This window comes from Lonchura striata, chromosome 6 (assembly GCF_050655825.1).
Source record: "Lonchura striata isolate lonStrDom1 chromosome 6, ASM5065582v1, whole genome shotgun sequence".
Lineage (NCBI taxonomy): Eukaryota > Metazoa > Chordata > Aves > Passeriformes > Estrildidae > Lonchura > Lonchura striata.
In genome coordinates, this window is record NC_140708.1 from 31,291,752 (window position 1) to 31,316,167 (window position 24,416).

Genomic DNA, 24,416 nt, shown 5'->3' on the forward strand with positions numbered 1-24,416 from the left:
CCTCCTTCCTCTCAGGAGGGAGGAGCGCGCCAGCATCTGCTCACAGCACTTCTTCCCCTCCCTATGCCCCACTGGGACCAGTTTGCCAGCTGAGCTGCTATGGGGTCTGAGCCCCAAGGGAAGCAGGCTGCTTGTCAGAGAGGAAACAGTGGCCCCTGAAGCTGGGGGCTGAGAGGCAGGAAAGGCAGGTTGTGTTCAGGTGGTGGGGAGGTTTCCTGTGTGAGCGGGACTAGGTCACAGCACCCCTGCCTATGCCAGATTTCCCATGTAGTCCATGTGAAGGCTTTTGGCAGAGCTGTAGTGATCCAGTTCTGACAGGAACCGTGCTGGCACTGGGTCTCACCCAGCCATGTGGCTCTGACGATGCCCAGCTGCCTCCCAGGGTGGGTGCAGGGCAAGGGAAGGAGCCAGGCTGCCGTGATGGCAGTGGCCAGGTGAAGACAACACCCACGCTGAGATGCGCTGTGAACATCTGCCCCTACCCACAAGCTACTTCTATTTTTGTTCCATCTCATACCCTGGCTGACTCAGAGGAGGGGAGTGAGGGGGGGTCAGGTAGAGAGGAGCCAGATGGGAGGACTGTAGGGGAATTGAAAGAGGAAGAGGAGGAGGAGTTGCTTCAAAACCAGTAGTTGCCATTCTTTCAATCAGCTTGAACGTTGTCTTTCCACAGTCTCTTTCATGCTTCTCTGTTTCAGCTGCAGGCAATTTGAGGCAGGGATGGCACTTCCTGCCTGCTGTTGAGGTGAGCATTCTTTCAGGGCACCATCAGAATAAATGACACCCTGCTCTTAGATAGCTCCACTGTCATCTACCTGGGCTCCAATGAGCTTGACTGGAGTTCATCCCTTTGCTTAACTTCTTCTAGGAATTTCCACTCATCATTTTGGTGCCTTTACAAAACTATCTACAATGAAAGGGCAAGTGTCAAATTTCCTAATTCCTGTGTGTCTTAGTGTCATGACTTCTGGACACAGGCACAGTCAGCAGTGTGTGGTGTAAGTCTTGCAAGTCCTTGAGACACAATCTTGCAGCCACGGGGAAAGGGACCCTCCAGTCAAACAGCCATACCAGCAATTTTTGTATTGCAAGTGGCCCTCTCATCCCCGTCCCCATTGCTTCAGAGTATTCACAGATCTTGCAGAAATGGCACGTCTTGCTTTGTCTCAGTCCACTAGTTGTTGTTCCTTAGGTTGTAAACCTTGGGCTAAGTAACAGCATCCTCGGGGTTGTTCCCCAGGCAGTTCTTGTTGATCACTCGGTTGTTGAAGCTGCCTTAATGCAAACCGTGGCCTAAGCAGGGGACCCATCTCTTTCCGAGGGGATCTAGGGCATCGCCCATCCCGAGAGCAGCAGAGCTCTCGCAGGCAGGTCTGCCTGGGCTCAGGCTTTTCTGGGCGTGAGTATACACAGTGAGGGGGGAATAAAGGGAACTGAAATTCCATTTGCAACCTGGTGTGAGAAGCCTGCCCCAGCGCTGCCCTTCCTTCTTTCCTTCCTTCCTTCCTCCGCGTCTCTCTCTCTCCCTCCCTTGTCCTCCGTTCCCCGGCACGCTTCCCTAGTCTCCTGACGCTCTGGGCAGGGGGTGGGGATGATGTCGGGATGAGCCCCAGCCGATGAGTGGAGAATTTTTGCAGCGTTTTTCAGCTTCCTCTGCCTCCGATGCTGACCTACCGCCGCTAGGGAGGGAGGGGATCCCCGCCAGGGGGCGGCGCGCGGGGCGGGGATGTCCATGTTTGGGAGGCGGGCGCGTCACTCCCCTAATATGGGCAGCGTCGTCACGGCCCGGCCTCCCATTCATATAAATGCCCGGCGGCGCCGGCCGGGATTCCCTGCCCGGGCTCGGTGCGGCCCCGCGGTGTCTCCGTCCCTCCCTCCCGTCCCACCGCCGCCGGCTCCGCGCCAGCACCGGGCACCCTCCTGCCGCTTTCCCCGCTCCTGCCCCGGCTGCGGCGGGGCGCGACCCTCGGCCGGCATGAAAGTCACGTCCCTCGACTGCCGCCAGCTGCGGAAGCTGCTGCGGAAGGAGCCCTCCCGCTGCCTGGTGCTGGACTGCCGGCCCTACCTGTCCTACTCGGCCTCCTGCCTCCGCGGCTCGCTCAACGTCAACCTCAACTCGGTGGTGATGCGGCGGGCCCGCGGCGGGGCCGTGCCGCTGCACTTCGTGGTGCCCGACGCGGCGGCCCGAGCCCGGCTGCTGCCGGGCGCCGAGGGGGCGGCGGGGGCCGCCCGCCTGGCGGCCGTGGTGGTGCTGGACCAGGACACGGGCCACTGGCAGAAGCTGAGGAAGGACAGCACAGCCCAGATCGTCCTCAACGCCCTGCTCTCCAGCCTGCCGGAGGCCGGGGCCAGGGTCTGCTTCCTGAAAGGTGAGAGGGGACCCGGGCCACAGGGGCTGGGGGACAGCGGCGCGGCCGAGCCTCAAAACTCCCCTGGTTGGCGGCGGCCGCCCCGAGGTGCTCCCGTTCCCTCTCCTTCGCCCTGCAGTGAACCTGATTATTGGTGGAGGGCGGGGAGGTAACGCCGGGATTTTGTTTCTTTTCCACCTACTGGAAATAAATCCCGGATAGACTCTGCGGGCTGAGCCGAAATGCCTTTCCGCTCACCCCCGCCACGCGTTTAAGAGGCCGGGGGGAAAGCAGAGAATATCAGTAAAGAACAGCAAAAGTTGCAGATTATCAAAGGGGGAGACACATCGGCGCTGCGTGGGAAACAAAATCAGCCCTGCGGATATGAGGAGAGACGAGGCCACCGCTACTCGCTCTCCGCCCGGTGACACACGGACGCCCGTGCTGGGCGCCCGAAACTCTGGGACCGATGCCCGCCCCTCCACCGAGGGCAGAGAGGTCTCTCTCCATCGGGCACATCGGGATGCTGGCAGGGGAAACCTAGAGGCGAAACTCCGGGGCTCGTCGGGAGACAGAAATACCTCACGTGTATTACAGCCCTTCGATTGCGGTTCTTTGTTTTCCTTACGCGTAACCCAGGCTAATAAAACGATAAATAGCATAGCGGGCGTAGCGGCCCTCTCTTTCCCTGTCCTTCCGCCCCTGCCTCCCCCCACTTCTGGCAGCTCCTTTGTCCTTCGGCCCTCTCGGTTTCCTCAGCGCAGCTCCCACCCGCGCCGGGAGCGGGGCCGTGCCCGGGCGGGGCCGCTCCCGCCCGAAGCCCCGCAGCGGCACCACGCCGGGGAAGGAGCTCCCGAAGAACCCCTTGCCACAGCATGAGGCCATAAAAGGGAGCGGAAAGCCACGCGATGTTTCTTGAATAAAGCCTGCCCCTGTGTTCTAAAGGGCCAGGGTTAATTCACTTTTAATAAGTTTTTTATCACTAGTTTTTGACCTGAGGTACCCAGTTTTAGCCTTCTGTAATGTCCTCTTGGGCAGAGGCATCTTCAGCCCAGGTGTTGCCTGGTACTGAGAAAGGAGGATGCTCCCCGGCTGTTTGCCACCACCCTGGTTCTGTCCAGCCACCATCAGCCTTTGCTGGATCTGACAGCCACCCAAAAGCACAAATTCTGCTGCTGGAGGGTAGAGATACTGGCACTGTGTCATTCAAATCCCTAGGGACTACACTAAACTAGAGATGAAGAAATATCTTCAGGGTCATGGTGGGAAGTCTGTGGTAAACTAGGGGCCAAATTAAGCTCTGCTGACTCTCAAACTTTTTTGGCCACACGATCGTCCTTTTTACTTCATGTACCAGCCCCAGACTTTGAAGTGGTGACTGTGGCTGTGGGCAGTTTATTCGGAGTGAGAGGTTAGTGTAGGCTCTGCTCTGTACATCTTGTGAGTTGTGAAGTGTCTTATCTTGAAAGCCTGTTGATTTGAGGCTAAAGACATTTCCTCTCAGTGTATGAGAAGGTTTCCTGCTTTTCCTGATGCAGTTTCCTTTTGCTTTTCTGGAAGTGCTTCGGGCTGCAGGTTCAGGCCCATGACTCAGTGGGCAGCACTGGTGATTCACTGGGGCCACAGACCCCCAGGAAGCTGTTGTGGCCTGGGGGAAGATCCTTGGCACAGTGGGGATATAAATCACCCTGGAACACTTTGTTCTGATCAGGAGAAAGGGTCTTTTAGAGGAATCTGCAACCAGCTTTGCAAATAATTGGCTGTAAAACCACCAGGAAAAACCCTCCTTGACATTTCCTCTTACATTCCTGCTCTCCCTAGGCATGGAGAACTTTGAAGAGGTGCTGGCTACTTAAGTGCTAAGGGGGTCTCGTGGCAATAAGATATGAGGAGGTCATCAAGACCACCAGGTCATCAAGATGCTGAGGATCTGGTCCCAGAGAGAGCAGCTGGAACTGAACCATTGCATGCCTGTTCCCTCCTTGCTTTCTGGCTTGCAGGGTCATATCTTTCATCTGTGTAGGTGCAGTTTCACTCTGGGTGAGCTCAGCCCCAGCATGGTGAGAGTGGTAGTGTGTCAGGGGAAAAAAAAAGATAAAATAACAGATCCTCCCTTGGCGCTGATAATGATTCTATTACTTATCGATTAAAAGGGAAGTGCAGCTCAGCTCTCCATGATGAGCAGTATTTGCAGAAATGACCTCAGGGAAGATAGGTTGAGTGGGGAGGGGGAAGAGAGGAGATTGCTGGAGGATGGGATGAGCAGATGACTCACTGTAAGAATGGCCTGCAAATATCCTGATCCCCAAGGCTTGTAGTTAACCATTCACCAGCTGCGTGTGTGAGCTGCCTCAAGAGACATACATGTCTGCTCAAACACACATGCACATTTGGCTTGGGCAGATTTCTGTGTTCAAGTGTAAAAACAGCAACATAGGGCATAAACGGGGATCATGGCTATTTATATAAACTGGACATACTTTTCCTATTCAATGGCAAGGACTGGGGGGTTAGGGGAAGATAAGGTCAGCTATGCAAAACAAGAGGATTTAAAAGTTCACCCCATGAAGGGCAGTTGGAGATCAAGGAATTCTGTAGAGCTTCTTGTATCTGTTGTTTTTTCACACTGTGAGTTGCTAGGGATATAATTCTTTCAACCCAGTTGTTGCAGATATCATTTTATCAAACACCTCCCACCACCAGCATGGTCTCCAGGGTCACTTGACTGCTTGGACCACTGCCTCATGCTGTGAGCTCTGGGATGAGCTGGCAGAATGTGGCTGGGGGTAGGAGGAAAGGTGCAGGTGCTGAGTGTCTGTTTGCTGTAAAGTCACTCTCCTGCCCTCTGTTATAGAAAGCAGACTTTCATCACATTCACTGGGCTTTGGATCGTTCTGGCTACTTGCAACATGAGGACCCCACGGCAGCAATGAGTGGGCGACAGCAACACGTCATGAATTTGAGCACGCAACTGCTCAAACATTGCAAACAGATGAGACAGCGGCATTGCAGGGCTGAACTGTCAGAGGTGGCTGTACCAGGCAGCCCTGGCAGTGAGGCCGGCGGGGGTCCTGCGCTGCTCTGATCCTCAGCGCTTCCCTTGTTTCAAAATCCACCCACCCCGACACAGCTTATCAGGGTGAAACAGTTGCAGGTGAATGAATCACAAACGGGAGACTTTGCCTTCCAAGCCTTGTTTACTTGAGGGCCACACTGAAGGGTAATTGAACGTAGCTGCTCAGGAGCCATTCATTTCTGCCCTGAGAAAGCACAGGTGGCACACATGTGGCACACTGCTGACGTGTCCAGGCTCCTTCTGCTACCTGACTTATTCAGGTACTTTTTGGTACCTGAATGCAGAATATTCCCAGCCTGGAAACAGGCAACAATTTAGCTGATGACAAACTTTGAGTAACAATGTAATAAGAGGATTAATTCCTTTTCATTAGCAGCACACTGAATGAAATTAATGCAGTACTTAACCGTGCAGAATAGCTCATGTGGGGCTATTCAGTTGTCAAATGCTGTCGCAGGATTTCATTAAGTTTTATAGCTGTTATTTAATAGATTGGTTTCAGTGGGACCATCTTCATTACTTCACTGTCTTCATGCATTGTGGTGATTAATGAGAGACATGCAAGCATCCCCCTCTTGTGTTTGTGTCCATTTAAAAATGCAAATAAATATTTTGTGTGTTGTCATAGAGAATATATTAATGACAGGTTTAGAAAAGGTGATCCTGAGTACAGAAATCTCTGCCTCAAATGCTGGAATTAGTAGTCATGTATAAAACCTGGGGGGAGGGAGTTTAGTCTCCACTGTACAGGAGTTAATGGTTGCTAGACTCAACAGAATTACATTTGCTAACAGCTTTAATCTGAATTCACTGGGTTTTGGCAAGTTAATAATTGTCAATGGTATCAGAGGTTTCTCTTTGGGTGCCCAAAGTCTTTTAAGCAAATCCATTTGCCAGAGGAGCACTATCCTTCATTTCCACTCCCCTGGAGCTCATTGCTGGGCACTGCTGTCCCACTGAATTGCAAGCACTGGAGCTTTGTTTGTTCTTCACTTGAATTAAACCAGTCCTTGGGAGGGCAAATATTCATATGTGCTTCTTTTTGTTGTTTCCCTAGGGGGATATGAAACCTTTAACTCTCAGTATCCTGAGTGCTGCGTGAATGGAAAACTCATTTCCCCAGAGAGGACAGAAGCAGAGAGGAACCTTGCCAGCCACTGTGAGAAGCAGAGTGCCAACCACAAACCTGCTTATGACCAGGTGTGTGTCACAGCTGTGGTGGGTGACCCTCCCCTTGGGAATTCTCCCTACTGCCACCAGGCTCTGTTGGAGGCTGCCAGGGTGTCAGTGGGCCTGGTGCTGCCGTGGACAGTGACTAAGTTGTGGCTGGTCAGCATCATCTCCACCTGGCTTGAAAATTAGGCAGAAGGAGGCAAAACACTGTATTCTAGCCCCCAAAACTGTATTTAAGAATTCTCTTATCACACACCCAAGCAGCATGAGCTGTCAGCAGCTCACTCCTCCAGAGGAGACTGAGAATGGGCAGGGGAGAGGCGGCCAGGAGTGTCACTTTTCCAGCAGACAATGGAGCACATTTTGCCCATGACTCCTCTGAGATCTCGGGAGGAGTTTGAGGCTGGCAAGGGGCCAGCGCCTCTGAGAAATGAGACCCACCATGGGACTGGGGAAGTGGGGTTTCCACAGAGGAAATCACCGTGTGCCCACCCAGCCCGGGGATGATGTGTGCTCCAAGATGTCACCCTGCGGTCAGGCCGCTTCCGCCAGGGCGTGCGTGTGTGCATTTCCTGCTGCTCAGGGGAGTCCCTGTGATGCCTCTGTGCTCCCCAGGGAGTACCTCCTACACCAGGCGTCCCCCTGCCACCTTGGCTGGCTGCCACCTGTCCCTGATGCATGGGAACCCACCGTGTGGGCAGTTCAGGGGCAGTGGAAAGGCAGTTTCTTGCAGCAGCTGGGGGGTGGCAGCAGCTCCTGTGCATCATGGAAAGTTACCTGCCAGCTCAGAAAGCCGTGTCAGATGGTGGCTTTCCTTTCACCATCTCGTCATCCAGTCTTTGATTGTGCTGAGGAAGGAAGGAAGAACTGAGCTGACGTCTCAGAGTGGGTGATGCAGGAGCTGCTGTGCTCCAGAGAGGTGTGGGGTGAAGGCGGATGGGGAGCCTATGTCCAGTTTTTTTGCTTTGTTTCACTTTTGGAGATGTGACCGGAGGGGCAAAGTCCTGGCTGACCCAAAGCAGCCTCTTCCTATGTCCTAATCTTCATCCCTGCTGGATGTGGCTCCCTGCCATGCCCCATTTTGGTAAAACCTCAGTGGGAATGGGCACCACCTATGAAAGCACTTTGGGTGTGCTGCAAGGGGTAGCACTTTAAAGAAACCCACAAACATCCTGCACATAAGTAGGCTGGCTCTGACTTTGTACCTTGCAGATGTGGACAAGAAAACGAAAACATTTCTCCTGCATGGGCTTTTTCCACTGATTCATTGGCCAGCAGCACTGGGGTCCAAAAAAGTGAAACAGGGAGGGAGCAGGCACCCACATGGGCTCCCCTGGGAGGTCTTGGGTCTCAGGACTTTTGAAAAAAGAATTACATGTTTCCATTCCTTCACTTCCAGGGTGGTCCAGTTGAAATCCTGCCTTTTCTCTACCTTGGTAGTGCCTATCATGCTTCCAAGTGCGAGTTTCTCGCTAACCTGCACATCACAGCCCTGCTAAATGTCTCCAGGAAAAGCTCAGAGTCTTTCAAAGACCAGTATTGCTACAAGTGGATCCCAGTGGAGGACAGCCACACAGCAGACATCAGCTCTCACTTCCAGGAAGCCATAGACTTCATTGGTAGGTACAAATGAATAATTTTTTAGATCTTTATGTATTTTAAACTCATTTAAATTGTAAAGTCAATTAAAAATACATTTAATTAATTTCAAAATAAAATACACATTGCAGTCTACTGAATTTTGTGAAGGGAAAAAACCCAGTCCGTTGGACTTGCATGCTAGAGTCAGTAACAACCAGATGAAGCAGAGTCAGATCACTGCCTGCCTTACTGTGCTGAGATAGCCAAAGGTGGAGTCTTAGAAATCCATTGTCCTCTCTTATCAGAGAGCTCTTTACATTCCTCCTTTTGATCATACTTGTATCTCACCCTTTAATCAAATACCCTAATGCAACAAAATGAGGTGGCCTTTAGAAAAGATTGTACTGTTCCATTTCAAATCCTCCGTGTTTGGCTGAGTGGGTGAGTGAACACGAGCTGTGTCAGGGAGCACAGGAGAGGATTCTCCCCGAGGAGCACAACATGGTTTTGTGGGGTGGAGAAGCTTTAGCCTGGGTGGAGATCGTGTTGAAATTGGTACTGTTGCTCTCCAGGAGTATTCAAGAGAGAAAGAGAATGAAACACAGTTACAAGCTCACTGGACTCATTGCTCACCTGAGTTTGAGTCCTTCAACAGTGCAGGCAGAATTACAAAAACCTGACCTGAGGGTCCTTCCCCTTTCTGGACATCTCACACCTTTCAGGGAAATAATAATTTATGGCACCTTTCTGTCCGATCCTCAACCCCTTCTGATGGCTGTCAAGTCACTTAGAAATTTCCCAGATTTCAAGGACAACTTTAATTTTCACTTTCTTTTAAAATTGGGCATGTAGTGTAGATGCTGGGGATGACTCAAATCCATGTCTTCCTTATTTCGTGCAGTAGCTAAATATAACTGGTCGTGGTGGCAGTACCCTGGCAGACAATTGAAGGCAGGCAAATGATAACTTCCTCAGCTCTGTGTGTTTCCCTGGGCACTACACTCATAGTTATCCATACATTGAAAATTGAACATGTTGCTCAAGGCAATAGAGCAGAAACCAGTCTATTTTTTGAACAGTGTTTTTGTATGGAAAGGGCTTATTTTAAGCGCATTCTCTTTAATAACAATCATTGTGTTGTGTGAGTAACCACAGTGGCTCCTGTTGTGTAAAATGGGTGCTTTGCATAAGCCTTTTATATCCTGACTTAAGTCCAAGCATCCTTTAACCAGGCTATAATTAGCAGCTGCCTACCAGTGCCTGTGTGCTTTGTGGTGAGGCCCCAGGGACTGAGCTTAGCCTCTCCACCCAAGGGTACCTCCTGGTACTGCTGTTTGCTGCCAACTGGCCAAGCAGGGAGTTAGGATTTTGAAGAAAAATCCTGTTTTTCTAGCAAAGATAATGGCAGCCCCAGCAGTTTTTGAGTGACCAGGTAGTGGGAGGGCTGGCCAGGCTTAGCTTTACACAACATTTTGAGCTGCAGGCGGAAAAATGCAGCTACAGCATTGCCTGCATCACAGTGTTCTTGGATGTCAGCTTTTCCAAAAGAGAAGTAGGCACAAGGAAGGAGACAGGGATGGCCCAGAAAGTGCAAAAAGAACCAAATCAAGATCCACAGATTCTGTAACCATGCTCAGGTCTGTCACAAGCTGGGTTTTGTCCTCCTTGTCTTTCAATCTCCATGTCAGCCTAGCACCCAACAGAAAAGCAAGCTTCTCTTTGCTGGTAGCCTGGCTGTGTCCCCCAGCACTGGCTGTGTCCCAGTGTCCTCTCCATGCCCGACAGCAGCTGATGTCTGCAATGGCTTTTCCCCCCAGATTACGTCAGGCGAGCGGGCGGCAAGATCCTGGTGCACTGCGAGGCGGGGATCTCACGCTCCCCCACCATCTGCATGGCCTATCTCATGAAGACAAAGAAGCTGCGCCTGGACGAAGCCTTCGATTACATCAAGCAGCGCCGGAGCCTGGTCTCGCCAAACTTCGGTTTCATGGGCCAGTTGCTGCAATATGAGTCAGAGATCTTGTCTTCTACCCCCAGCCCCCCTGTCACCTCGTGCAAGAGAGAAGCTGCATCTTTCTTTGCAGAGGAACTGACTTTAGGCAAAAACTTTGAGGGCTCATGCTTTGCCTTTCCTACCTCAGTGTTGAGTTCTGTGCCCATCCACTCTCCTGTCCACCAGCTGAAGCTCAGCCCAATGACAGCATCTTCGTCCTGCTGAGCACCGTGGGGAGCCTGGAGCTGGTGTGGTCCCGATCCAAACTGTGATCCCCAACAAGAACATTTCATGAATGTGCAATAGAGAAACTTCATCCGCTTACTCTGAGATGGAGTGGTTGTCATGGGTCATACTTCCCATATGCTGTGACTGTAAGATGCAAGAGGTCTAAGCGTGGCAGGTTTTCTGAACTTTTATTGTTCTTTTTTTTAAAAAATACAAAGTGCTTTTTTAGGGTTTTAACCACACAATGTGCACCCACTACTGTATTTCCAGATTCCTGGGGAACAATGAGAAATCCATTTAGCATGTTCTCAGTTCCCATCTCCTTCCAATCTTATTTTTTAAAAGACCCTTACTTAAAGTTTCTAGCAATAAACAACAACAACAGGGAAGCAAGCAAAATGAAAAGCACTACCTTTGCAACCACAGAGGTGGCAGGAGTGAATATTTGTTCAAATCTTTCTCTGGCTTTCCTCCTCCCCTCTCCTGTGTCATGTTTCAGGTAGCAAAGGGCTGGAGTGGAGAGAGGGAGCACCTTTTCCAGGACACTGTTGCACAACCAGGTGAACATCCCCTCTTGTGCTCCAGCCTCTGAAGTGTCAGGTATTGTCCATGGTGTAACTGGATACCAACCCCGACCAGTGGGTCCATTCAGGTGTGGCATTTCCTGTACTTCTGTATTTGCCTTTGTACTGGATGTGCTTTTAAGTAAAGCAGGGACTTAAGGTCTATCAGCTACCCTGCTGAGCTATTACCCTACCATCTGTTATTTAAGAATAGCCCTAAAATACTTGAATGTCTCAACAATCCTCATCACATCCACATCCCATCAGATAACACTGTACAACACTGTAACTGCTGGACTTCACACCAAAAAGACCTGACAAGCTTTCAGCTCCAAAACAACTTTTTCTCCATCCTTTCCCAAGTGTTCCCATTGTGTACTGTGTATGGTCAAGTGGTCTTTTTCAGTGTTATGTGAATTGCTTAGAGTGTGTGGTCACCTCTAGTCAGCCTTTGTCCAGAAAAAATTATTTTTGTCTTGCTCACGTTGGCTTCTGTGTCCACAGGGAGTTCAGAATGAGTGTCTCTGTCTGTTGACCTTTTTAGTATTTTTTAATATGTAATATGTATGGGAAATGGCAATAATTTCCAGGAGATCTCGTGAATGTGAAAAAAAAAAACCTGCAATGGTTTTTATGGTGTGTAAAAAATAATAAAGGAAAAAATGCCAGGAAAAGAAAGCTGTTTGTTTTACTTGGAGTGATCTGCGAGAGTACTTTGGGAGAGCTTGGTGGCAGGAGAGGTCACCTGAGAAAAACACCATGGTGCAAAAGTGGTGTAAGAAGGTAGGAGAGATGGGAAAGTATCACTGTGCTGTGTGCTGAAAAGCCACCAAGGTGCATCACTACAGAGGGGAGAAGGTGAGGGGGAGGATTGTTTTAAACAGAATGACATGAGTCACGGTGGCGTCACTTCCCAGCAGCCAGGCAGGCACTTCTGTTTTGATTCATACATGTTTTATATAAGATTTACCATCTTGCTGAAGATGAAAATCTGAACTAGGCACAGCCTCCACTTCCTTTCAACCCATGACAAGGGATGCTACTTGCCCTGGTCCTTAGAGCAAAGCTTATGTGTGACATGCAGCACCTCTGGGTGCCAGGAGCCAGGGCATTTGGGTAACACTCATATCTTCACTTTTTTAAATGAAAAAAAATTAGAAGAATCAGCATGTCTGATGTATTCCGTACTCCTTTACATCTTGAATTTTCTAGGCTCTTCCTGGCTCATCACTGCAGCATGTTTATGATCTGCAATTCCAAATTATCGAGCTGAAAAATCTATGGCAAATGTCTGGGCTGCAGACCGTGTGTGCATATATGCATCCACTTGTTACTCCTTGTCTCCAGGGAAGTAAATCTGACAGATGAGAAGGTCTTAATGGAGATGTGCCTTGGATTTCTTACCCAGTGTCAGAGGGATGTGTCAGCAGCCCTGCCTGGGCTCTGGGAAACCTGAACATGGGAACCAGCAGCCAGGAAGGTAAGGCAGATGATTTATCAATTAATTTTCTGAAAGACCTAATTGGTCCCCTTTGGGAAACTCTGGGAAGGGCTTTCTGCCTCTCAGCCCACACAAGAACCCAAGCAGAAAGGCTGTTGAGCTTAGTGAGAGTGTCCATGTCCAGAGTACTGAGACCTACAGCCAGGACAGAAACAGAGCAGTCAACAGTTCTCATTAAAACTGCACTAAACCCTTCTGGGCAGACAACCAGCTTTGTTTCTTAAGGATGGGAAAGCTGAAACCCTCAGCAGAGTCAATGATGGAATATTTGCAGGGCACAAGGCAGTGGGCTGAAGGGGTTAACAGAGCGACTGCTGACCTGGAACTTTGACCAAGACAGCTGGAAAAGATCACTGGCCCAGAGAGGGAAGGGCACCCTTTATGTTTGGAAGAGAGCTCTTATTCTGGGCTTTAAACTCAGTGTTAGCAGAGGGAGATGCTGGACTGGGATTCAGCAAGGATAGAAGGCCTCAGCCCTGTGGGAGCCTGGAGAGGAGTTGTTGTCATGCCTGGACACAGGACACTGATGTTTGTGCTCCTGCTCAGGGCAGGGGTCCCCTCTTCTTGGCTGGAGAAGCTCAATTCACCTCTCCTTCTTGCAAAAGGAAGTCCCAGCATCCAAGTCAGAGTGGCATGCAAATGCTGCCTCCCAGAGGGTTGTATTCCCATGCTCATGCTGATGCCTGCTCTGCTACCTCAGTGCTAGTGTGAGATCTCTGATCTGAGCACTAATATATGAAGGTGAGTGTGTCAAATCAGGATAGCACCTACCCGGGAAAAGGCAATGTGCTTGAAGTCATATATGCAGGGTAGGGTCCCTGGTTCTCTGCTTCCAGACAGCAGCACCCAATAGGTACCTTCATCCTTGGGGAAAGGAACAGTTCCTCCCACGTTTTGTGGTTTGTGCACTGAGGAAATTCACCAGATTCGGTAGAATGGAAGATTTAGGAGGCTTTTATAGCCCAAATGAGCTTGGGTTTGAGTGGCTCATTGCTAAGGATGGAAGCTCAGATCAGGGAGGTGTGTGGGGAATGTCAGAACTGAAGGGTGGAAGGCTGAACTGCCTGGTTCAATGTGCCTGTGTCCCTCTGCCAGCTAAGCTTCACAGAGGAATAGGGGCCTCAAAAACAAAAGTCTGATGGAAGGTAGAGACTCCTGGTAGCTATAACAGCAAGGGGAAGGCTGCTATCAGAATGCTTTCATACTTCAGAAAAGGAAAATGAGGGAAAGATGGCAGGACTGGTATACTCTGAGACAAAGTTTAGTTAGAGCATATCCATTATGATACCAGAATTCAGAGAAGATGATAGCAAATGTTAAAGAGGATTTTTCAAGTTCTGTTGCCTATAGAAGTACTAGTTCAGAGCTGTGCTGGAAGGTGACATCGCCCCATTCACACTCCTGATGGAGTACCCTTGTGCTGTCCAGGGACAGCTGGGTGCCTCTCAGGACCTGTTTCAGATCCTGGAGGACTGAACAGGGCTTGTGCCATGTAGTTTTTGGTCCCTTGCTTTTAGGCTTGCAAGGAGCAGTTATGTTGCAAGCATGAGAGCAGTTGCTCAGCCTCTGGCTCTGCTCTGCACATGCTGCCTTTCCTTTCTGTCTCCAGGAGAAACAAGCATTCAAGAAACTGCCACAAAAAAATACATCTTTTACATCACTGCAAATCAGATTGTGAAGAAATCTAGGGTGGAGTTGGATGAGTGGGTGTTGTCCTTAAGTGTCCCTAAATGTCTTTTTAGTCCATACATTTGCTGGTGTGATTTGCAGTCTATTCTGGTTACAAAGCACAGGCTTTCTCCAGCTTCTTCCTGCCTAAAGAGCTTTCCAATAGGTAGAAATTGCATCCTTGCCAGTAAAACCCAGGTCAAATTGAGCTGCTCCATGGGGAGTCAGTCCTGAGGTGCCCATCCCCAGTCCCTGAGCACCACAAGGTAGACAGCTCTTCTTAGCTTCTTGCCGTATCGTGGGAGCTTCCTTTTTTAGGAGGTATTCTGCAGGCATTGTCATTTGTATGCTAAAAACAACACTTGCCTTGCAGGAAAGTCAAAGGTCCAAATGTGTCTGTAACATGGAAAAAAAAATGTGTGAGGCCTCAGGTATGGTGAATTTGACCCTCCATCTCCACTTTTTACAGCTTCATGTTAATTGGAGAGTAGACACACTGCCAGCTCACTCTCTGGGGAGAAAAAGGCAGGAACCAATTTGCAGAGCCACATAAATATGGAAGTAGGATTTTTTTTTTTACGTGGGAGGTGTTACCAGTACCACACATTACGGTTTCTTGGCTTTATCACATCATAGGCTTTTACTGAGACATGAGTAAGTTTGTTAAATAGGAAATATGAAAATAGCTCGTGAAATAGGTTGAGTCATCAGAGAAAATCAAATGGAGTTCTGACACCAGGGCCTCAGTTGTAAAGTCCTACTTTACCATTGCATTAGAAACTTTGGGGTCATTTAAATCTTTTTATTTCAGCTTCAAAATTCAAGGTACTCTGACATCTAAGTAAAGCTTTCTAAATCCGTTCATGCTTTCCATCAGCAGTGGTGATACATCCTTATGTGCCCTGCCTATGAACACTTGCAGGGAATGTAAAGGATACCAAGGCAAATGGCTTCTGCAGCAATAGCTGAAATGCTCAATACTTCTTCCAGCCTTGTCTAGCTATTGAGAAATGTGGCCCCTCGATATCCCTTTCATGTACTAGCCTATCAAAGTCACTGGCTGTGACTGGTAGCTTCTGGGAATTCTAGCAGGACACCAAACAAACCCATAAAGGCAGCAAATTGAGATCAGGAGTGACCATGGTAGATAGAAAGGCTGGAAAGGACATAGGACACAAGCTGTCATGGGAGCCATGGGACCCACAAGACACACTGCATGAGAAGTGGGAAAGACCTTTAATATAAATCCTGCCCCAGCCTCAGCCTGTGCTACCTGCAGTCACGACTAGGATTTCAGAACATGCACCACGTAAAGGCTTCTGATCTGCTGGCACTGTTAGAGGCTCAGAAATGAAAGGCAAACCAATAAAAGGCTCAATTTGAACTTCAAACCCCCTTGGCATAACCATTTTTCCAGATTTGGTTTTCTAAACTAGTCATGTTAGTAAAGTTAAACATTTGTGTAAGCATTAATTGGACCAGGTTTATGTCTCCCATGTGTCATGACAATGTAATTTTTATGGGCTCTCTTTTTTTGGGGGGGGTTTGGGGGGGTTGTCTTTGTGTGAATAGTGGTTTATTTCTGTCACAGTGATACTCCATTTCTGAGATTCCTTTGTAAAGCAGACAGTGGGTGAGTCATCTCTCATTATTAAATTGCCCATACATTGTGAGCTGCCTCCAGGCCCGGAACCAAAGCCTATTGCTTTGGTGGGGAGAAGAGCCCCAGAACACAACGGGATTCGGATCAGGCCCTGGATGAAACGTTCCATTATATCTTTATTTTAAGGAACCTTTTGTTCTAAATGGAGCTAAGACTTGCTTCTGCATTGAAATTATATTTGAGGTCTACAGGACTCAACTGGAGCAATGGGTATATCCTTGCTGCTCTAATGCCTCCAATCACATTAAGTCAAGTTAACTGGAAAATCAATTGACACGAATTCCAGCACGACCATTAACTTCCATCCACTGGGCCCCAAGTGGCTGGCCAGGGTGAAGAGGTTTCTAGCAGGGATGGAGCAGAGCTGTGCTCATCTCCTGGATGTGCTTTCAGCCTGAGGTCTCCCCAGCAATGCCCACATTGCCCTGAGTAATTACTGTGGCTCACAGAGAGCCCAGGGGTCAGGCAGTCTGGGAGCAGTTGTGGGCTCTCCCTGTGGATTTCCAGGGCAAGTGATGCAGCTGCTCCTGCTGGCACAGCCACATTTGTCAAAAGCATAAAGGAAGTGAGTGAGACCTGGACTAACCAAGCTGACCAGATGGGTCCCTTGAGTATATAGAAAAAGACTGTAGCAGCAAAACTGTGTTTTCCACAGGACAGCTCACTTCTGCAGAGGATATTTCTGCTCTGTTGGTAAAACAGAACTTTGCTGATGTGGCTTTGCTCATGTGAGAAGCATTTTGGTGCTAGAGTGAACCTGAAATTCTCTCTAAATGTTTCTCACCGGCTTATCTGTATGTCTCTGGATCCTGTCTTGCATCAGGGATAATGATATCAATCTCATTCTGAGAAATGCATAAAGCTTTATTCAAATGTTTGCAATGTGTACTAGACCCATGACAAAGACTACCCTAAGCACAAAATCTTGTTACCATGATGTATTTATTGTACTGTGCTTGTAAGTCCATATGTTCCTTATTAGAAAAGAGAGTTTGTAGTGGGATTTTTTTTTTTATGTGGGTTTTTTGTTCTTTTCCCCCAGGATATAATGTATTACTTAGTTAAAAAACAAAAAAAAATATTATGGAGCACTTTCAGACAGCCACTACAGCCACCCTGCCAGGCAATGGGAGACCTGGGTGGGTGGCAAGAAATCTGTGTGCTACTGAGTGCTAAAGCATTGACATGGTTCAGTTTAGTAAATCCAGCTGTGAAGAGCAGCTGGTTTTCTGGCAGCCAGCATGACAGAGGCAGATAGATACGCTCAAGAGAATTGATCAGGGACCACCAGTGGAGAGAAGAGGAGGGTAAGTTTTTCCCTGTGCTAAGTGTTAAAGTGACTCCTGGCAATTCTGATTACTAAAGCCAGCTGCGAGGCATTTTGCTGGGCTTGTCTGTGAGATCTGGTGGGGATACACTTCAGCCATGAAGAAAGGGGAAGCAGAAGAGTTCTGCATAGCCAGCTACTGCCATACTCTGTGCTATGGCCTGTGGGATCCTGGGGAAAGGTTGTCAGGACACGTGGGAAATGTCTGCAGACAGCCCGGGAGGCTGCCAAGAGGCTTCAGACAGTGTTCCCACCTTGGTTTCTCTTCTCATTTCCTTCTTCATCCTCCCTCTGTGAGGGAGCTGGGGGTGCAAGAAGAGGCAGCTGGCACAGCTGGCCAGGGCTCGAAGAGATCGTGTAGAATAAACAGCGAGACACTTCCTTGGAGAGCTGGAGAAGATAATAAAGTTGCCCGTAATCCCGACCCAAGGGTGAAAATTGCGAGGGGGAAGCCTGCCAGCTCGGGTGTGATAGGACAATGTCCTGCTGTGTCCCCGGGCTCTGCCTGGGAAGAGCCTGAGAAATGCTGAGCGCTAATGGCGAGTGAGGCCCAAGATAGTCCCTGGGGCCGTGGTTTCAGTTTCCATGACAAAACTGGAAGTTATCTTTGTTTCCCTTTGATCTTCAAAGCACAGGGGGAATTTTCACACTTAGGGGAGGACACCCGGTGTCAGGTGAAGTTGCTGCAGCTTGTTAAAGTCAGTCAGATGCCATAAGGTCAGCAACTCACCTGCCTCAGTGTGAAAATGCCTTGCAGAAAGGGGGCTGCCTTTTTGTGGGGCTCGTTTTGGTTTCTAGTTTAAAAATCACATTTGTTTGTGGATCCCAAGGCTGTAGATGGATGGCTTAAAGAGGGAGTATAGCCCTGATCACTTTACATACGTATTACTGTGTTGAATGGATGTGGTCAGCCTAAATAACTATTTTTGTTCTAACCTAATTACAAATTTACTGCAGCCACCTCCTTCCAGGGTGCTAATTAGGAGCAGAGGCAAGGGAAGAAGGTTTTTTTCAGAATTTCAGGGTGCTCTGTGGAAGTCAAATATCCAGTCTGGCATCTATGTCAGACATAATTTTGTTTATACTGGCCACAATGACTGCAAAAGCTGACCCAAGATGAGGCAGTCTGGGTCACAGACCTACACAGGCTCTTTCTGCCTCTGCCCCACTGTCTGGCTCATCACATGTGCTGAGTGCAGACATTCAGAGATTTCTCTGCATCCATCCCCCAATTTCTCCAAGGAATTTCCATGGCCCTCAGTCAGTCTCTGTCCTGCCACTGCTGGGAACAAGTTGCAAAATATCTCTTTGGTCAATTATGTCATCAAACCAGCAACACCTCCAGGGCCAAGACAATCACCACCGCCTCTCCTTGGTTCCTCATCCCCTCTTGTGTGAGGGCAAGAATCAGTGCCTGCCTTCCTGCAGGCACTCCTTCAGAGCAAGCAGCCAGTCCTGCAGATGGGGAACATGTATTTATGTCTGTGTGGCTCTCCTACTGTCGGGATTGCATTTACTGCTTGCTTGAACATTAGGAGACTTTTGGAGGTGAAATTGACTGCTTTTAATTCACCTTCCTATTTCCTAGTCTTGCACTGTTGTCTGAGCTGGCAATCTTTTCACCTGGAGCTTGAGATTAAACAAGTCTCTAGATTTCTACCTTTGTTTATGATTTATTTTGATGAGAACCAGTTGATCTTGTCCTCTGTGGGCTGTCCCTCAGCCCTACTGGTGGATGGGCAGGTGCTGGCCTCAGGAATGTCACAGAGCCCCGTGAAAGGAGCCACCCCCTTGCCCTGCTGCCTTTGAGCTGGTGCCAACCCAGGCTCTCTTCAGGGAAGCCCCTGCTGAAGCCAAGGGATGGTGTGGGCTGCCACTCTCACTGCTAGGGCAGCTACTGGGTGCAACAGACCTGTGGGATCCAGCGTCCCTGATTCACCTCTCCTTCGTGTTTATCCTTCCAAAAGCAGGTCTGGAGTTGCATCTCTGGGTGCCCTCCAGCACAGCTGACCCCGTAAACAGCTCAGTGCAGGTCCCTTCCCTTCTCCGGAGTTTAAAATAGAAAAAACAGAGATCAATGCTTTCTTCCACAAAATTTCCAAATGCAACAAAGCTTTTTTTGCACTGCAGCAAAGGACAGCATCGCTTTCCCCCCTCGGGCAGGATGTGATCCAGGTCGCCCCGTGACCGGAGCCGGCGCACGGCACCTGCCGGCGCTCGCTCCCCTGTGCACAATGCCTTCATTTATGGAATTGGTGAAGCGAGGGAAATTCATTCAACCACGGCCACGTTTTATTCGCAGAGAGGTTCAGCTGAAAGATGATGAGCAAAACAACTGTTGTCCTTAGTAAACCTGCGGCAGATTAATTTGTAATCTATGCCCTTCTCAAAAAGGAGCCTTTCTGTGTTGTTCATTTTATGTCGAGGTTTTACCCTGCCAGTCTTTTCTTGACTAGCATGTTAGCTTTCTTAAAATGTTGTTGGATTAAAGGGTTTATGGAATACTTAATAGTCAACAAAAATTATTTAAACTTACACATTCAAAGGATCATAGGGATCAAGAGAATTTTTTTTTTAATTTTTAAAAAGAGACTGACTGTTTTGAGTTGTTTAAAGTGACTAGAAACTGAGTCAGAAAAGGAGAAGCAAAAACAAACAAGCAAACAAACAAAAACTCAAAAAAACCCCTTCTGCTGCTTTTCATGCACATTTTTGATATTGATGCCTCCCAGCCAATTCCCCAGTACAGCACATCACCCTAGCACCCCTCGGGGCACACTGTGGTAGGGACAGGGAGCAGAAGACAAAAAATAGCAAGAAAAGGGTCTATAGTTGATGGAAACAGGTACCCACTATGGAAGAGAGATGTCACTGGCTAATGCTGTGCAGCCAGCATCTCAACCTGTAATTACATCCAGCCCTTATCAAACTGACATTCTTTAAAGGCTCTTACAGGCTTAGGGCTCCCACTTCTAAGTTTTGTGGCAGGCAGTTGCTCGCTGTCAAAATTACAGATATTTCTGCAGGTGCTGCTGAGGAGTCAGACTGTGCATTGCAAGGCATAGGTCACTACAGGGTTTGAGAGCAGCAGAGCTCAGTAATTTGTTCAAGTCAAAAAGAAATTGTTGGAAAGGAAGCCCATGTCTGGTTTGCTTGCATTTTTTTCACCATAAGTGCTCCTTGTCCCGCAAAAGCTTGGTGGGTTGTCTGCATTGAGGTGGATGCATGTGCCAGGGTGTGTCAAGAAAGCATTGGTTTCTCCTACTTCACCTGCTGGGATCTCTAGTGAGTTCAAAGGTGAGAGAAAGATGCATTATGGCCCTGCTGCCTTAGGATTTAGGATTGGGTGTGTTATAGATAAAAATTGATACAGCCAAATTAAATATGAAAAATAAAAATTTTATTTTTAAGATCGAATTCTCTCTGAGCCAGCCACAAGAAAAAGGACGGTGCCGAGTCCGGGATCGGTGCTGGGTGCATCACAGAGCGGATAGCCTCGGCAGAGGTTCCCCCTATGCCCACACACCATCCTCTTGGCACAAGCAGTTTTTATAGGAAATATTCTTCCTGACGCCGGGATTTCGGGAATCCGTCTTTTCTTCCCATTCAAAGTCCCACATATTCATAAAATCTCTTTTGTCTGTGTTGGGGTGGAACAATTCGGTGTCGGGTGGTGATGAATCTTCTTGATGGAGTTACGGGAGCACGGCATTCAGCTGTATCAGCCCAATCTAGGGTCGTTGCCAGGATGATCAGCCCCTGGGCATTCCTGTATCACCTCGAGGAACGACCCATCTCCGGGCGAGCAACATGTATTAGGTTGCAAATAAGGTTTTGTCAGAAACCGGTTTTCGAATATGTGGGGGCGCCTCCCAATGCCAGCCCGTGTGCTTCCAACAATATCAAATATTATACATATCATATTATATTAGCGCGAATTACACTCGCTACATGTAACAGGTGTTCTAGGAGGAGAGGTATTCTTGGCGGTCCCACTGTTACCCTGCTTGACCTTGGGCAAGACACTTTCTCATTGCCTTTGTTTCCCAGCCTGGGCGTAGAACATCGGAGTATCTGTTTCTGAGTTCAAATTGCAGGGTCTAATCAAAGTGTCAACTAAAATCCAAGTTCCCCGGTTTGCTCGTGAGATTCTGCTGTGACACCAGCACTAAGAAAAACAGTCTCCAGAAGTTCTGCCTCCCCTGATGATTTCAAGCGATGGGAGCACAAGAGATTGATGTTGCAGTGCACATACTGATTTATACAGGCATTTGAAAAAGGCAATAAATACCTCAGTGATTGCAAGCATTCATGAATGAAAGCAGCCTATACAAGTGTTGGTTCACAATTGAAAGTGGTAATAGAAGAGGTTAATAACACTTCAAGTGCTTTGTCCCTTCCTGCAATAGGTTTAACATTTTTTTTCTGAGAGAAATTCTACTATTTGAGAAGACAGAAAAAAATCTACAGAAGTGAATTCCCATCTATATGTTCCTGGTAAGTTTAATGAAAGAAATGCTTGACATATTTTTATGCTGATGAAGACTAGATGAATTAAAGCAGTGTTCCCACTTCCTCCTTTCTGATGCTAATGTCTAATTCTAGCATAACTATGCAAAAACACTGCTTATAAAGCAGGGCCATGGAAAAAAATCTCTGCAGCACCTACGGAAGCAAGGTGAACTCCTCGTGTAGCAAGCACTGATTATATGTTTGCAGGTTCTCAATATAGAGTGCTGTTTTACAAGCTGCCAGCTTTCTGCACTCCTACAGCCACAGCAACCTGACAGAATAAAAATTACATGAATCACACTTGGGTTGGAAGCATATTTTCAGCAAGTACTACAAAACCGAAAGAATAACAGAAAATATAATACCTACCCCACCACTCCACTTCCTCAAATACAATCTCTAAAAGCTGTGTGGCAAAACCTGTGTGCAGGGGCCTTATTTGAGTATTTGAAACACTCTTTGAACCAGACAATCATTTGCCACTTAATCCTTAATGAATACAGTTGCTATTTTTGCAAGCACGTCACACTGGTGAGGATGTTTGCTGATGGAATATCAGTGGGATGTGATTTTATTCTTATGAATAAATATAATGTGGTGTCTGTGCACATTTACATGCACACGAGCCCTCTCCAAATTGCTGGAGTGTGCTGTATATCCAAAGTCCTCGAGAGAGAATGAACACCTGGGGATAAAAGAGATGCCAGGTCCTTGTTTGTGCTTGTTCATAACAGAGTGATGCACTTCTTGGTGCACCTCAACAACAGGAATCTGTCTGGAGCACCAGATGTGGGCTGTTTGGCTCGACACAGGGCTTTCAAGAAGACTTGGTGAATTCAGGCACAAAAACGTCATTGCAGCAGTCAAGAGAATAGGCAAATTTTCCTCAGCTGGTTTTTCTGAACCCCATCTTTAGGGCAGGAAGATTAATTCCTTGCTCTGGGAGTCTATGATTAAGTGAAAATAAGCTTCTGAACTACAAAGGAAATCTCTAAGGCGTGACTCAAGGCGTCCTGTACCTCTAAAAGCAGAAGACAAAGAGGAATGAACTTTACCATCTACATCCACCTGTCTTTAGCAGGAGATTGGTAGTGAGGAGATATCCAGAGAATTCCAGGTTTACTTAGAACGTGTAAAAAAAATCTGTGTAATCTAGGTTGTGTAAATGGATACCATTTATTTGCATGATAATATTAACATAAAAATAGATGTAAATAATTCTTTTAACCAGGTGCAAAATAGTTTAATTGTGTTGTAAGGAAAAGTGGGGAATGTGACTTTTGTTTCTTTTCTTAAACTCTCTTCTCCTTCCTGCCAGGGGTGTCCTGAGATGGGCCAGGCATGTGGGACCTGAACTACAGGCATATCTAACTCACTTCACCTCAGAAAAAGCAAAGAAGGGTAAATTTAGTATCACAAACGAATCCCAGAAAGATACAGTGAGATTTATTTGAGGATTTAAAATTCCCTGAAATCCTAAAATGAAAGGGATTTTGGAAATGCAGATAGAGAAAATATTTTTTCCTTCAGTCACATTGAACTAAGCTATTTAAAAGCCAAATGAGACAGGCAGGAAATTTTCATTTTGAATTTGTTTGTAGAGTAACCATTAAACACTTTAGTTTTTTAAGCCCTATGTTTTCTGAAGAAGCAATAGACCATTTCTTTATAGGTGCTGGTAAAATCTGTTACAATAGCTTCTTGAAGGGCTGTTAGCAAAACCATTTAATTACATGGCACTTAAGAATGTCTGCGACTGGTGAGATTTTCCCATTAGAAAAGAGAAGTAATTAATCCATCTATTATTTTAGGAGAAGCAGAAACTTTCTGTTTAAATCTAGTTTTTATTAGTGTTAAGAGGCTCAGAGGCAGAATTCTATGGCATGTCTAGAAGTGCTGGCTCCAGCTGCAGTTTTGAAGGAGCACTGTCAAATCGAAAATTGCATTTTCTCTGAGATGTCGCACCCCGACTGTTGTCACAACAACACCTGAAATCACCGTAAGTGGAAGAGATTAGGTGAAAATTAATGTTTCTCTCCCACCATTTTGCTTATTTTTTGTGTGTTTGACAGCTCCTCCGGGGAGCTGGATAGTGGCTCGGCGAGGTAAAGGAGCGGGCACGGACTCCAGCCGAGCTATTTTGCTGAGGATGCTTCGCAGCATCGCTGTTTGCCACCTCACCCTGGCACCCGCCTGGCTTCGCCCAGACTTTCGCCCTGTGGGCGCAGAACTCGGCCCCCAGCCCTACACAGCCTGGAGGACGTGGCTGAGGGAGCGGCTGTGCTGCGACAAGGGGCGCATCAGCGCAGGCTTTAAGGCCTATTTTTTATAATCATTTTTATTTAAAAGAATTATTTTTAGATCCTGGAACGGGAGCCGGGTGTTCAGACCGAGCCTTTATTTGCCCCCACTCCCGCGCAAGCGGCCCCTCAGGGCGGCCCCGACAGCGCCCCCTAGAGGCGCGCACAGCCCCTCGCCCCCCTCTCCTCAACTTGCCTTTGGCGCCCAATCCGCCCCTCGGCGGGAGAAACCACTTCTCCCAGCTCTTCGGGGGGGGCCCGGCGCCCGGGAGGCAGGGTGTTCTGCCTTCCCCGCTACGCAGCGCCCTCCAAAAGATCACCGAGGCACTTTAGAATATTGGAAAAGGAAATTCCCGCTGCTTCACGCGTTGTCGCTTCTTCGGCGGTACAGGAGAGCATTCTCTGCTCCGCAGTTCTCCCTCCAAGTGGCGCTGGATGGTTCGCGCCAGGACGGGACGGGGCGGGTCTGCCGCCATTTTGTTT

The 24,416-nt window shown here is 48.2% G+C and overlaps 1 protein-coding gene across 1 annotated transcript; it reads left to right on the forward strand.

Moving 5' to 3' along the window:
- The first annotated feature begins 1,816 nt into the window (after nucleotides 1-1,816).
- DUSP5 (dual specificity phosphatase 5) lies at nucleotides 1,817-11,640 on the forward strand. The gene is made up of 4 exons (XM_021526018.3): nucleotides 1,817-2,369; nucleotides 6,482-6,624; nucleotides 7,997-8,216; nucleotides 9,996-11,640. The coding sequence occupies exons 1-4, from the start codon at nucleotides 1,976-1,978 to the stop codon at nucleotides 10,394-10,396; spliced, it is 1,158 nt and encodes a 385-aa protein (XP_021381693.3). The 5' UTR covers nucleotides 1,817-1,975; the 3' UTR covers nucleotides 10,397-11,640.
- The last annotated feature ends 12,776 nt before the right edge of the window (nucleotides 11,641-24,416 follow it).